This window comes from Talpa occidentalis, unplaced genomic scaffold (assembly GCF_014898055.3).
Source record: "Talpa occidentalis isolate TD23 unplaced genomic scaffold, MPIMG_talOcc4v2.1 talOcc4.11, whole genome shotgun sequence".
NCBI lineage: Eukaryota > Metazoa > Chordata > Mammalia > Eulipotyphla > Talpidae > Talpa > Talpa occidentalis.
The window spans coordinates 32,187,877-32,203,777 of record NW_023601104.1 but is presented as its reverse complement, the minus strand read 5'-3'; the positions used below and the strand labels follow the sequence as shown (position 1 = coordinate 32,203,777).

General features: G+C 39.5%; 1 protein-coding gene across 4 annotated transcripts in view; it reads left to right on the top strand.

The window, feature by feature from the left end:
- The window catches only part of AAGAB (alpha and gamma adaptin binding protein), a 61,471-nt gene that overhangs the window by 36,860 nt on the left and 8,710 nt on the right, over positions 1 to 15,901 (top strand). Inside the window, exons 7-11 of one of the 4 annotated variants that reach the window (XR_008549312.1) lie at positions 4,890 to 4,986; positions 7,947 to 8,051; positions 8,507 to 8,556; positions 9,638 to 12,224; positions 12,315 to 13,771. Coding sequence is in view for 1 of the 4 variants with exons in the window: in XM_037502777.2 (XP_037358674.1) it covers positions 4,890 to 4,986; positions 7,947 to 8,051; positions 8,507 to 8,556; positions 9,638 to 9,715 (330 nt within the window). In the remaining 3 variants the exon portion in view is untranslated. Of the gene's footprint in view, positions 1 to 4,889; positions 4,987 to 7,946; positions 8,052 to 8,506; positions 8,557 to 9,637; positions 15,721 to 15,901 lie in introns of those variants that run through there. The other 3 variants (XR_008549311.1, XR_008549309.1, XM_037502777.2) reach the window with 3 other exon arrangements.

The window sequence follows — 15,901 nt, the reverse complement described above, 5'->3', positions numbered from 1 at the left end:
TATCAAAAGTCAACAATAAAGAAAAATATTACAGGCTGTTGGGGGGAAAAATGTAGCATACATAGGCACCTCAGTCAGACTTTTATCGGGTTTCTCAGCAGATACACTCAAGGCTAGAAGAATGTGGAATAACATATTTACAATTCTAAAAGGTAAAATCTGCCAGCCAAGAATACTCTATTCTGCAAAATCATCGTTCAAATGTGATGGCAAAATAAAGGCTTTCTCAGACAAAAGCTAATGGGGTTTTCTACCATCGGACTTTCCTACAAGAAATGTTGAGTTCTTGCACATGAAAGAAAAAAAAAAAAAAACACACAAACCTTGAGCAAGGTGATAAGTAGTAACATGACATCAGAGTTACAAACAAGAATAATTTGAGACATCGGAACATTAAAGGGGAGGAAGGAAAGGACAGAATTTGTATACTCAAATGATTACAAGTTGATACCAGCATAAAACAGACAATTTTAGATACAGAATGTTTGATGCAATACTCATGGTAACCACAAAACAAAAATCTGGAATAGAGACGCTTAAAAGAATAAATGAATAATATGAGAGAAGAACCTGGGAAAGCCATCCAAATGAAAAAGCAGATAGAAACATAAGGACTGAAAAAAAAACCCACAGAAAGATGAAACAACGAAAAGAAAAAATGGCAGTAACAAGATTCATCTAGCACTAATCACCTTAAAAGTGAATGGTCTGAATTCATCAATTAAGACATAGAATGACCCAGATATTGTATTCAAGACTCTTCACATCTAAAGACAAATACAGACTTAAAGTGAAAGACTTGAATATTTCAAACCAATAATAGAAAAAACAGAAACTACTATTCTGATACCTGATAAATTAGCCTTCAGCCAAAAAAAATGGTAATTAGGGACAAAGGAGAGCACTACATAATGATGAAGGGGACAATTCATCTAGAAAATATAATTGTATAAATATTTACATACCCAACAGTTTTACCATACAGAGAACAACTATTTTTTTTAATATATAAAATATATAATTCTTAGCATCATTTTTCATTTTTGCACAATGTATATATTTTCATTTTGGTTATATTCCCCATACAATTGCACTCCCCCTTATTTTGACCCTAATCCTTCCTCTCTCCGCCTCCTCCTTCCCCCTCAGTGTGTCTCTGATCCATAGTTGCTTGTTGATTTGTTGATTTTGATTTTTACTTTGTATTAATTAGTCTTTTTCCTGGTCCCTTATTTAGGTTTTCTAAATTCCTGCTATGAGTGAGACCATCCGGTATTTTTCTTTTTCTTTCTGACTTATTTCGCTAAGCGTGATCCCTTCTAGCTTCATCCATGTCGCTGCAAACTGCATGTGTTTATATTTTTTGATTGCTGAGTAATATTCCATTGTGTATATGTACCACATCTTCTTGATCCAGTCATCTATTTTTGGGCATTTGGGCTGTTTCCATAGCTTAGCTATTGTAAATAGTGCTGCCATAAACATAGGGGTGCAGGTGTCCTTTGGAATTGATGTTTCTGTGTCCTTTGGGTAAATACCTAGGAGTGGAATTGCTGGATCATATGGAAGCTCTATGTTTAGTTGGTCAAGAAATCTCCACACAGCTCTCCATGGTGGTTGGACCAGTTTGCACTCCCACCAGCAATGCAGGAGAATTCCTTTTTCTCCACAACCTCGCCAATGTTTGTTGTTACTAGTTTTTTTACAACTATTAACAGAACTAAAATAACACATTGATAGCAACACAATATTAGTGGGAAAGCACAATACATTCTTTACACCATGTATCATCAAACAAAAATTAGACAAGGAAATAATGCCCTTCAATGAACCCATGGATCAGATGGACTTATTGGAATAGAGGTAAAATTAAAACAGATGCCACAGAAATAGAGAGGTTCCTAAGAGACTACTATGAGCATCTATATGTGTACAAACTGGACAATCTAGAATAAATGGACAGACTTTTATAATCATACAACCTTTTAGCACTGACCAGGATGAAATAGATTAAATAGACCAAACACATACACGAAAATCACAAGTGTAATCAAAAGTGCCCCAAAAATGAAAGCTCAGGACCAGATGGCTTCACTAGTGAATTCCACCCAAACTTTCAAGAGTGTCTAATACCTATCTTTAAATGCTTCAAAAAAATTGAAAACGAGGGAAAGCTTCCAAACACGTATCACTTCAAGATCCACCCATTTTTTCCCAAGAGGCACTGTTTCATCTTTTTAAGTAGCTGCATAGTATTCCATTGAGTATATATTCCATAATTTCTTTATTCATTCATCTGTCAGTGGGTATTTTAGGTTGGGTCCATGACTTGACTATTGTTACTGTTGTTATGACCATAGGAGTGCATAAATCTTTTCATATTAGTGTTTTCATATTCTTTGGGCAAAGACCTAGCAGTGATATTGCTGGATCATATGGTATTTCTATTTTTATTTTTTTTTAAAGGAAACTCCATACTGTTTTCCATAGAGGTTGCACCAAACTGTTTGCCCACCAACAAGGAATCTTCCTTTTTCTCCACATCCTTGCCAAAATTGCTTCCAGTCTTTTTGATTTAGGCCATTCTCACAGAGGTGAGGTGATATCTCACTGTGTTTTAATTTGCATTTTTCTTATTATAGGTGATACTGAGCTTTCCCTCCCCCATGTACCTGCAGGCAATCTGCATGTCTTGAGAAATGTCTAAGTCTTTTTTTTTTTTTTTTTTTTTTTTTAGAGTGAGGTGTTTTTTTTTGTTTCTTTCTTTATGTGTTTTGGAAATTAACTCCTCGTAGAATGTGTGATGTGCAGATATCTTCTGCCACTATAGGTTGCTTTTTTGTTTTTGTGGTGGTTTATTTTGTGATACAAAAGCTTTTTAGTTTGATGTAGTTCCCCCTTGTTTAATTTTGTTTTTACTTCCCTTGCCATTGGAGTTATATCCCTAGACACATCTCTGTGGTTGATGTCCAGGAGTGTCTTCTATGATTTCTTTAATGTATTTTATGGTTTCAGGTCTTATGTCCAAGTCTTTAATCCAAATTGATTTAGATTTTATGTCTGGAGTCAAGTAAGGATCTAGTTTCATTTTGTTTTATATGAAGCAAGTTCCCCAACACCATTTGTTAGAAGCTTTTCTTTATTACTGTGGCTTCTTTTGTCAAAGATTAACTGGCGGTGTTTGGGTAGTTTTACTTCTGGGTTCTTCACTTTATGTTCCATTTTTATTCCAATACCATAATGTTTTAATTACTATCCCTGTATAGTATAGCAAATGTGATACCTCCATCTTTCCTCCTTTCCCTCAGGATTGCTTTGGCTGTCTAGGGTCTTTTGTGTTTCCATAGAAATTTTACAGTTGTTCTATTTCCTTGAAGAATGTCATCAGGATTTTGATAGCTCATACACTGAATCTGTAAATCGCTTCAGGTAATATAGCCATTCTAAAAACTGTTTTTCTTATAATCCATGAACATGGGCTGTCTTTCCATTTTTTTTTTTTGGTATCTTCTTTTATATCTTTTGACAGTGTTTATAGTTTTCAGTGTATAGCTCCTTCATCTTCTTTGCTAGGTTTAGTCCCAGGCAGTTCATTGCATATAGAAATGCAACCGACTTTTGTGTATTGATGTGATCTAGCACTATCACTACTAGGTATTTGTCTAAAGAATATGAAAACACTAATATGAAAAGATTTATGTACTCCTATGGTCAAAGCAATATTAGTCACAATAGTGAAGTTGTGGAGCCAATCTAAAATCTAAAATACCCATTGACAGCTGATAAAGAAATTATGGACTATATATTCAATGGAATACTACTCAGCTATTTAAAAAGATGAAACAGTACCTCTTGGAACAAAATGAATGGATCTTGAGGTGACTGTGTTAAGTGAAATAAGAAAGTGAAGGGTAGTTGCCAGATGGTTTCACTCATTTTTGGAATATAAATAATTAAAGAAAACAAACTGGGAAAGCACCAGGAATAGTGTCTGGGGTCTATAAAAAATAAGCTGTTTACCAGAGAGCATGGGAGGAGGAGGAGAGGAAGGGGGTAGAAAGGGAAAGTGACAGGGTTGTGGCACTGAAGACTTGGAGGGTGAGTGAGTCATGTATACATGAAGTGTAAATTGTATTCTCAGAATTACATAGTCCTGTAAACTAGTGGCAATCAATAAAATGTGAAGAGGAAAAAAACCCAACAGCCTGGTACCCATTGAGAAAAGGCTAGTTTAGCACTAAAGCAGGAAGCTCTTTTAGGATGCTTGCCATTTGGTCTATTCCATGGTTTTTTGTGTGGTTTTTTTTTTTTTTTTTTTTTTTTTTGCTAGAGTGGTTTTAAAAAAATGCTAGAATTTCCTTGAGGTTTAAACTTGCCTCCAGATCCAGTTGATGGTTCTTTTCGGTATTTCTGGTGTACAATGCCCTGTACAAATCTGAAGTACAAAAATAAGCTGAGTGGGTTCACATCAACCTTCTAGCCTCACTGACTTTGGTCCAAGTTTACCTTGATCAGCATGCTGGAACCAAGCAAATTGTACAGAGACACACTGTCTTTCCAGGCAGCTTTTTCTCTGAACTGTTGTGATACAGTTGTATTCATTTTCACATTTTAATAAAACATGGATCTTAAACCAACCACAAACTATTTGTTTTAATAGTAAAATCACAGCTCTTTCAAATTTTCGCAAGGGAGAGTATTCTTGAGTCAGTGAATTGTTAGCCTTTTATTTTTCAATGTGGCATTGATCCTTCTCTCTCTCCCCTTGTCTCTAGTCCCTGTTACTGCTTCTCTAAAGCCAACCAGGGAGTGAAAGTGTCAGCCTTCTTGGATTTAGTTCTGAAATAGCCTACTGTTAAATTATTGCTTGTGTGTATTTTCTTCAACAGCAGCCTTGTTTGCCAGCAGCAGATAGGACTGAATCCCTCTTGGATCATCAAGGAGGTGCATCTAATACAACAGACACTCAGGTTGATAGTACTGTGGGTAAGTTCCTCCTTTGACTGCCGAGGGACAACTCTGTGCTACTTGGAGTAGGCATCAGGATATAAATCATGGACAGGAAAATTGACTTTATACATGGGTGAGGGAAGAAAATAGTGTGCCCCAAATGAATATGAGCCATGTGGATGGCTGTCAGGAAAAAGAAGAATAAATACATAACAAGTTTGGGTTTTCTCTCTGATCCTCTTGGCAGGATCTTGCTTCAGATCATCTTAGTTAAAACAGACAGAACCAGGTGGTGAAACAGCTTTAAATCTCCATATTCCACAGTTTTTCATAGTATTTAACAGTAGTCAGAATTGATGGTGATAAGAATAATACAATTTTATAAGTCCTTTAACGACCTTTAAGTCCACTTTTTCATTTGGTAATGAAGTTTGGCAGAGAAGCTATTTTACAGACATGAAACTAAGGCCCAGAGCAATTTAATAACTTGCCCAAGGGCATCTAACAAGAAGGTCCTGGAACTGAAACCAGAATTGAATCTGTTGTCCAAAAGCCAGCAGGCCATGGAGCTTAGTTGACAATAACTGTAGATGTTCTTTTGTTGGGGAACTACTGCTGTCTCTTTGTGCCACAGAAATTCTCTGTGCGGTAATAAATTTTAAAAAATTTCTTTATGATTCAAGTAGAAAACTCAAGTGATTTGATTATAGGAACATAGTAAGAAAAAATAGCATAACCTTTTTTCTCTAGTTTATTCAGCCTTATTCTCTCAACTGAATCCTCCTTATTGATTTTTTAAACCTGCAAATATTTCTGCCTTGAAAACAAACCATTCACCACACTGAAGAAGGACGTTGAGGGATGGGGGAACAAGAGCTTATAACCTAAGTAACTTGGGAAAACTGACCAGATACCACTAGGCTAAAAACAAAGAGAACTGAACATAATTATTGAACTCTACTTAATAAATTTGGTTCTCAAAGGGCTATAGGTTAGAAACTCTGAAATTTTATATATATTCATATGTATACAGTTTAAGAAAATAGAGTTGATAGCTAGGTTTCTCACTGTTGGGAGTTGCAAAGGACAGGAACAGAGGAGGCTGGGGTGAACTCTGGTATTAATCTGGAATTGAGGGTATCAGTGTATAGCATGATTTTTAACTATGTAGAGTGATAGAGAAATAAATATAGCTATATGTATGCATGTGTAGTATGTATTTTTGACTCTTGAAATACTGAGAGGGCCTAGAAGCACCAGCACTCCATAGCAGTGGACACACGTAATGCTTAGATCTGGGATTCTGAATACTGTTCCCCAATAAAAGGAACTAGGGCTACTTGGAGAAGTGATTGATTTCAGGAATGGAGCAGAAAAAATGCAGGATGGACCTGGAGCATCTCATGATGCCAAACAATAGAAGTGCTAAAAGGGACTTACTGAAAGGGCACAGGAATCAAGCCGAAAGAGCTTCCAGTAGCTAACGCTGGAACAGTTTGATCAGGAAAATAATATAGTATTGATTGGGCTCTCATTCATAGAATAAAATAAATATCCATGAATCCATATTAATCTAACTAGGAAAGAAAGGGCTGTTACTCCTTAAGAATTCCAGTGAATAAATACAGAGGGACTGTTCAAGGGCAATAGAAAACTCAGCATTATCCTCACAGCACAGTAATAGTTACATAGGGAAGATCCACTGATAGACATTAAAATTAGAAGGTTTGAGAAGATGCATGGCATTTGAATGGTCTAAAGGTATCTTTCCCAAGATACTTAATTATTACAAAGGGGAAAATAGTAACTTTATACTGGAGAAACCCAACAGATGCTACTTTAGGTTAACACCAGCAATAAGACGTATTAACACTGACCCCCACCCTACCCAATATAATGCACCAAGGCCATAGCACTTCTGTGGTGTTCTTGCCAAAGGCATGTAACCTCATTCTACTAATACGAGAACATCAGAAAACCCAGATCGAGGAACTTCATACAAAAATCACAAAATCATTCTTCAAGGAACTTAGTGTTTACAACCCAGTAATATAATAATTAATGTGGATGGGCTTGGAGACCTGGGCAACTGGGTTCAAGTGATGCCTCTACTTGAAGTGAGAGTGCCTTGAGTATGTCATTTAACCTGCGTGGGTAACAAATCTTTCCTCAGGATTGTTGCAGAAATAGAATCCTGTAAATTAAAGGTCTTGTGCTGCAGACACAAAGTAAACTCCTGCTGTAGTAGTAGTTCCGATGTTACTAGGAGAAATGTCAATACAAAGTGGCATTCCAGTGCCAAGACAGTTCTGTAAACACCAAGATGGAATGAATTCTAAGGAAGGAGACCAACCCAGGATGGTCAGAGAGGACACCCTAGAGGTAGATGTTCAGTGGAGCATGAATAAAAATTTTGATTAAAAGCAAACTTAGATAAAGAGGCCACGTGCTGAGATAAAAGTAAAGAATTTGTAATATGGTAGGAACTTAACTCTACCTCTCAATAGTTGTAATTTTAGATGAATTCGATTTTAAACCTGGATTGCTTCATGACAGTGGTATCTGTCCTAACCTTTTCAAATTGTTGTTAGTAATAGATGTAAAAATATATGTTGTACAATAGAATATGGTATAAATGTCAAGCATTTATTATTGAATCAATACCTTAGTGGAGAGTGTGGCCTGAAAGAGTTGGAAACATAAGTCTGAGTCAAAAGTCACATTTACTAGTCATTTTAGCTCAGTTTTAATTTCCTCATCTCAAAAACAAAATAATATTCCTTGTCTCATTACAACATTTTAAAGATAAATTACTGTTCATTGGTGAGGTCTGCTAGCAGCCAAGCAGAGTTGAAGCACTGAGCTGTGAAGCTGATACACACTGGGGGCTCGATCAGTGGTGACTTTCATCAAAGCTAAAAATGATAGCCTTTGGATGCTGTATATTTAGCACATACATAATGTGTGACAAGCAATGCGACATATGCTTTTTTCAGATCCCATGTTAGATCTGGATATTCAAGAACTAGCCAGTCTTACTACTGGTGGAGGAGATTTGGAGAATTTTGAAAGACTATTTTCCAAGTTAAAGGAAATGAAAGGTAATCAGATCCATTATGTCTAATGTGTTCCCATACTGATGCTCATCTGTTTTATGTAGTAGGGTTTTATTTTGTAACTGCTCATTGGATTCCATCTTCTGCTTTCAGCTGTCTTGAGAAACTTAGCTGCTGGGGAACTGTGCTGTCCTTTGTGGGTAAAAATACCCTGGGGAAAATTTTCCATTTCTCTTTCCTCTTCCTTTCCCTCCTTCTCTTGCCTCCCTCTGTTTCTCTCAATGTGTCCCATTAACATGGAAACTATAAGGTACCTACCACATAACTCACATCACTCTTATCTGGAAAATGTGAAGACTTAAACTTTCTGACAGCTGTAATATCGGCACCATTAACATGATTTTGAACTCCATCTCCCATCTTCGAGTGTTAAAATAATCATACTCCAGAATTTCCTGTACTAATTAGATGAATTTCTTAAACAATTATTTTCCCCCTAGACAAAGCTGCGACGCTTCCTCATGAACAAAGAAAAGTTCATGCAGAAAAGGTGAGCCACCTGCCAGGTATTTATTAAATAACCTATAAAAGGCCCAGTGCTACTAGAATTATGTGTCATCCTTGTTTATTTCTGTAGTCTTAATGTGTGAGCTTTGCACTGGATATTAACTTAAACTAGTTGAGTATTTAATATAGTTGGTGCAGTCAATGCAGTGTTTCCAAATGTATGTTGAGTGACATGAAACCTTCATTGCGACTCTAGATGTTTGTCTTCCTTACTGTTGGGCCGGGCAACTTACTTTTTGTTGTTAATACCAATGCAACACATGTTTGTTCTTGGCAGGAAATGTACATGGTTTAAGGTATTCCATTGTATGAGTGTTTTTTACTTTATTCGATTTCCTTTTGAACATTTAGGACACGCATTTTTTGCTTCAGTAAAAAGTTAAGTTGTGGATAGCCATACATATCACCTTTGTTTACAGTTCTGATTGTATCCTGAGTATAAATTTTTAGAAGTTGAGATCCTGAGTCAGGGTATTCAAAGATTTTGATATATTGCCAGACGGCTGGGGGAGAGCAATGTAGACTCTAGATCTTAATTCAAAATATGACATGAACTGAGCTGAAAAGAAGCTGTTGCTGAAATTTTTTCTTTTTTTTAAATTTTAATTTTGGGATTACATTTTTGCTTTTTCATGTGTACACATGTTCACTCACCCTCCACCAACTATCCATGCCAATACCCCATCTGCCACCCTCCCCTGGTCCCTCCTCCCTCCCTCCTATTCCCTCTGGTTATCATTAAATTCTTTCACTAAGTCCAAGATTTATTCCTGCTGTATTTTGCCTGTATATGTTTTCTGGATGTTTATATTCCGAGAGAAGTCAAACCATTCAACATCTGTCTTTCGCACTTATTTCACTTAACATCATCACCTTGAGCTCTACCCATTTTGTTTCAGAAAAACCCACTGTTTCATCTTTTTAACAGCTGTGTAATATTCCATGGTCTCTCTATCCATTGTCTGTTGGAAGGCACATAGGTTGGTTCCATGACTTGGCAATTGAGGACAATGTTGCTGTGTACATAGTGTTGCCTAAAATTTGTTACTTGCATCTTTCTACAGGTGGCCAAAGCATTCTGGATGGCAATTGGGGGAGACAGAGATGAAATTGAAGGCCTTTCATCTGATGAAGAACACTAAATTATTCATACTAGGCTTTGACTAACAGATTCTCACTCTCTCTATGTGAGCTGCTACCCTGTTCACCTAGTTATAGTTTGCTGAAATTTCCATTATGTTGGGCGCCTGACTTATTTATAGGGTTCCCTTAATTTTTGTTGTTAGTGGGGAGATGATGGAGAAATCTTTTCTCTCTTCATACATTGTGAGGGAGTAAGGAATATAAAAGACAATACAGAGTGAGAATTTTTTCAAATACACTTTTTTGTTCTCGGAACAGGAGTCAAATGAAGCTCATAGGTCTGTGTGATTTTCCCAAGTGAGAGAAGAAGAAGAGCACCAAGCCATTCCTTGTCAGTCATTTAAATAGCATTTCCTGCATCCACGCTTGATTGCTACACATCAGGAGTTTGTGTCCCCTTTCTGTATGTCCTGGATTTTTTTTTTCAAGGCGCTTGCTGCGCTGCACTCTGATGTGCTTCACGGGAAGAAAGGTCAGATGCGGATTTGGTTTGTGCTGTAGTGTGGGGGTGAAAGGAGTCAAATCAGTGGTCCGCTAGTTAATTTCTAGCTAAACAACTGCTTTGCAGCATTTTATTGAAAATACAGTGTCTGAGCTCATGCTAGAGAGCATTAAGAAACCAGTGTGAATTTTTAGACTACAATATGATGCAAAGGTTTCCTGCTCTGGTAGGGATAATTTGCAAGTTGTGGGGGGTTTTGTGTGTGTAAGAGGGAGATCCTTAAGGAATTCCCTTTGTGGGCCATGGCAGCAGCAGAATGTGATGACATACTGAGATAGGTGGGTAATATTACCATGAAGAGACTCTTTAGTCACTAGAGTCCCCTCCTGCTACTTGGGATGTCACAGCTGTGTTGTCACACTTTATGCCCTCAGAACTATGCCCCCTCTTTGCTCTGAAAGCCAAACTGAGGTCACTGCTTAAATAGTAATACCAGGAGTAGCCGAGGTGAGAAGGGATGTCAAACATTAGGCAATGAATCCCTGAGTGACTGGTGATAACTCCAGGGTTGGTAGCTCCTCCAAGGCCGAGTGGGTCAACTCCAGGGAAACTGATCACCACAGGGAAAATTTTCAAAGGAAGCATGGAAAATACAGCAAATAAAAATCCTTATTTCTGTTTTTATAGACACTTTGTAATGCATGTCATTAACCTTCACTGCGGCAAGTCGTCACCATTGCTCTCAGTTGGCACAGGGCACCGGGTTGCTTGGACTGTCCTAGCACGCAGACTGCTTCTGACCTAGTGTGAGCTGTGAGCCCCTTTGGTTCCCCGGCAGAAACACATTCCAGGCCCCTTTGTGCACCACCTTCTAAACACTGAAAAGCCAGCAGAGGAATGAAATGCCCCGGGTGCTGGGTCAGAGCCACTCTGGGAGGGAAGGGGTCAGCGACTAGAACATTCAGGAAGTGCCATTCAGGGCATGTTGGAGGTTATCTTGCTTGATGGTATTTTTTTCCCTCCCTCCTCACCTTTTTCAAAGCTATTCTAAAGGTCTTTAAGACTCAACGTTTTTGAGACTCCATCAGTATTTCCTTGAGGTGATGTTGTTCACTTTGATTAGGAATGTAGGAAAACTGGCTCTGGGGTTGCAAAATGGAAGGTGGAGCACATTTTTCTTAAAATATGAAAGGTTTTAGAAAATATGAGGTCACATGGTTAGGGAAAACAGACTAGAAAAGACTGAACTTGATTGTGTGTATTAAAAAACAGATGATTAAAATATGATTGATTTATAAATTTGGAGTATCCATATGATGATTTGTTTTTTAATAGGGGATGTGGGAAGCCTTAGATCTTTCACTGGATTAGGCATAAATAGTGAATAATCTAAGAGTTCGTCACACTCTGTTTTGGACTCCATCCTGCAGATGTATAATATCAACTGTTTTCAAGACCTCAGCTCTCTGGGGGTCTCGGCCCCTTGTAGGGGACGTGTGGGATAAAGTATCCAGTGATATGTGCTAAAGACCCTGTTGAGAACAGTGATCCCAATACTAATACTGGAGTAAAGGCTGCAGTTTAGAGTGACCTTCATGCTGCCACAAGGTTTCGTGAACTGTCCATCTGGGATTTAAAATGTGAGATGGTTTTTTTGTCTTCTTGAACATTTCTTTGTGTGATACAGTGTCTGGCACATAACAGGCTCTTAATTGTGGTTTGGGCCTATATGTTTAATAATTTGCTGAATATGATCACATAGTTTGAAAGTCTGTAAGTGTTGGAAGGTAGGGAGAGATAAGAATAAACTTGTCCCTGAGAAAATCATGTTATGTAATAATTTTAGAGTGATGAGGACATCGCGATTTTTATAATTTTAAAATATGTTTTCCTGCCAGAGTATAAGATTGACAGAACCAGTTTGTTCTCTATTTATAGAACTTGGCCACATCTAATTGAAAGAAGCTAGAGATTCAGGGGAGCTAGACTGGATGGCTGAGTAATATGGGATGTGGTTCAAACACCATAGAGCATGTCAGGCCATCACTGCAAACTACTTTTAACAGGTGAAATGTGATATATGGATAATTTCAAGTTCCCACGGTGGAGAGATGGGGCTAAACATTTTTACCATGACTGATCCCCTTAACCTTCAGCCAGTGTCTTGACAATGGCCATCGAGAGAACACGTGGAATGCTCCTTGCCCTGCCTTGGCCTGTGTGGAAAAACAGTCTTAGAAGAATCACTGTCTAAGGGTAAGATGAGAGCTCACAAACTATTCTGAGCTTGAGTGTTTGCTGATGTGGAGCTAAACTTAGCAAACATGTGTCTAGTGTGGTCAGAGGTTCTGATTCATTGAACGTTCTGATTGATGGAGACAGATTTCCAGAGACTGCTGTAATGAGTTAGTTGCCCTTCACTCCCCGAAATTTTAAAGTAGATAGTTCAGCTATCGCGTTCTATCATTTAATGCCAACTCTTATTAGAGGACTGTAGGTAAAGAAAGTGCAAAAAAATCCAGTCACGTGGACTCAACTCAGGAGCTCCTTACTACAGGATCATTTTACAAACAACACCCTATTAACTTTCCCATAATTTGTGTGACTTCTAAAGGTAGAATGCTGACTTGGGCAGGGCATATTCCAGTTTATTTAGATTCCCCTTGGGGCTTAGTGTAGTGATCCATCCTGGCACTTCTTATATGTAAGCTCTTGAAGAAAGGGTCTTAGAAATTTCCAGTGTTTCACATTTGGGGGATTACTTATGCCTGTTATTAACATCTTAATTCATGCAGATCCCTGTATTCTGAATTACCTGTGCTGCATTATGGTTCCTCCTGCATCAGAGTGTCTTTCTCGATTTCTGAGGTGTTTCTCTGATTTGCCGAATGAAGAATTAAGAAGAGGGGTAATAGCAACAGCGTGGGCTTTTTGTTGAAACCCCGCAGAGCCCCACTCCAGCTGTTAATATTTACAGTTCTACTTTGTTTCCTGTTGGAAAGGTATTGATTCAAAATCTGGACCTAATGGTTATTACTGCATCTTTGGAACACAGGTTTGGAAAGAAATTTTCCTTTGAGACCTTTTTCTCTCTGTCCATCTGTTTATAGGCTCAGACCCCCTCCACAACTACACACACAACTGTTTGACCAGCCCCACTCATTTTCTCCTTTGAAGGATGTGACCAATCATTGCTTTTTCCCCTTTCTTTTTAGCAACCAGGTGGCTTTATGCTACAAAAATGTGGGCTAACGCAGCCTCTACAGCGCCAGTTCAATCCCCGGCCACCAGCGAGGGTCCCACCAAAAAAAAAAAAAAAAAAAAAAAATACGTGGGCTAAGTGAGGCCTGGGGTAGGAATTTTATGGAAACAGCAATGCAATTTAGCAGAGAGAAGATTCTCTTCACCTGAAGCTCAAGGCTGTGGTCTAAACCAATCCCCAGGATGCCGTTAATGGTGTTAGAAGTCCTCAAATGAAATTGAGAAAATGCAGCTGTAATCACTTCCATTACCTTGGTGAGAGCTGAAGCAAGGATTCAGGGTCCAACCAACACTGACTGTGAACCCTCATGGTGCCAGACTGTGCCAGGTGTGGCAGAGGCTGCAGACTTGGGTAAGGATGTGGGTTCTGTTCTCTAGTTTCTCAGCCAACTCATGTGGGAATAGGGGGTGAGCAAGACAGGGCCACAAAAGGTAGTGGGCTAAGCAGAATGTCAAGAGTGCTGTGCCCAAGTTTAATGGCTATGGGAAGGAGAGAACAGAATGGGTTGGGCAGGGCAAAAAGTGCGTCTTGGAATACTTTCTCAACCCAGAGTCCACCCCAGAGTTTTCTGACTCAGTAGGTCTGGGTGCTGCCCCAGGAAATGTATTTCTAGTCTCAGATGATCCTGATGCTGCTGGCCAGGGACCACACTTTGGGATCCACTGACTTAGAGGAAGTAATACTTGAACTAGAAGGGGAAAAACATGGGCAGGTGGGTAGAGGCAGCAAAATTCATAGTAGAAGTTACAGTATGAGCAAAGGCAGGAGGTCAGAGAGCAAGGGGTTATATAGGAAACGGCGGTAGAGAAGGGTGATGTTGAAGAGAACCTCAAAGTACTATTCTGTGGAGGCTGTGTTTACTCTGGAGGTAATCAGGGAGGCAAAGGGTTTTACAGCAGAAGACATCTAGCCATAGTTACATTCCAGGAGACTCTGGCAGCAGCATTAGCCAGCACTATCTGCCTGGACATCGAGTATGAGGCTGAGAATGGACCCAGGACTGCGGTTAGTGGTTTTCACCGTGTATAGATAATAGTGGTAACTTGGCCTTATAGTGCCATCTCTGGACCACAGGAAGACCAATATAAAAGGTAATGAGGATCTGCCTTTTGGCGGCTTTCCTTCAGCCATATGTAAGGACTCACTGCGGGAGAGCGCAGGATCAGCTGCAGTGGAAATGGATGCAAATGATATTAAGGTAGAATCTTCTAGACAGGGGCACTTGTTGATTTACTTAGTAAAACTATGTGGCAGCAAAAGAAGCCAGGGATACAAGAAGGCGATGTAAATATTGCTCTCAAGGAGCACACAGGCTAGACGGGGAAGACAGACACAGTTCACGCGTCGCCGAGACTGTGGTGATAAATGCACGAAGGCTCCCTGGAGATGGAGGTGTCTAAACCGAGTCAAAGTGTTAGCCAGGTGAACTGTGGCGTGTTAGAAGGCACCAGGGCCAGGTATGTCGACTAGGGAAGAGGGTCCACATTGTAAGCAGAGAGGTCATTGGAGACAGGTCTATGGGTTACAAAGTGGAAAGCAGCCTGCCTGGGAGCTAGATTAGGGCCAGACGATGTGGGTAAGTGTTCCATGTTAAAGACCTTTGAGTATGCCACGGACTGGGAGAGCCATAGGTCACACGAGCAGTGTGCGTGATGTGTTTATGGGAAGGCAGGCTGGAGGCTAGGGGGGTAGAGGAGAGTAGTTTGGAAGCTGGGGTGCTTGTCCAGATACTAAAGAGTCTGAAGTACGGATAATGAGGGGAGAAACAGGACTGGCCGGCTGTGGGAGGGAATGGTAGATGACTGACAAGCGCCGATTTTCATGGCTACAGGGTGGTACGGGTCATAAAGGCAATGATGAATTCTGTTTTTAAATTGAGCTTGAAGTACTTGTGGCACCTCCACATACCAATAGCCAGCAGGCTGCGAGATAGGAGTCTGAAGCTCAGGATTGATGTCTGGGTTATAAATACTGATTTGGGAGTTGTTAGCATTTATGTGGCTTGAAATCATGCCGGTGGATGAGATCACTAGGGGAAGAATGTCAAGAACACCAGCATGGAGGGAGCAGGCAGAAGGAAGGGCATGCCCAGGAAAGAGATGACAAGGCTGAGGAGAATTGGCATGTTCAGGGGTGGGCCTTTCCAAAAGGGAGGTTCGGTCAGCAGGATCAGCTGCAGCAGAGCTGATGGAGACCCAAGAAGACATGCACTTACCTCAGGACTTGAAGAATAGGGGAGTCAGAAAGGAGAGAATGCTTGAGTGAGGTGGAAGGTGATTTAGTTTGTTTTTTTTTTTTTTTTTTTTTTGAAGCGTGTTAACAGGCAGCAAGAGTTTGAAGATGTGGAGCTTAAGAAATGGGTTAGAGGTGTGGATTGGAGAGTCATTTGCTGAGGAATACAGACTAGATAAAACCTGGGGAAGTTTAAGTGTCCTAAGGAGAGGAAACTGGCCAAAGAATGACAAAAGTAAGAATTTGATG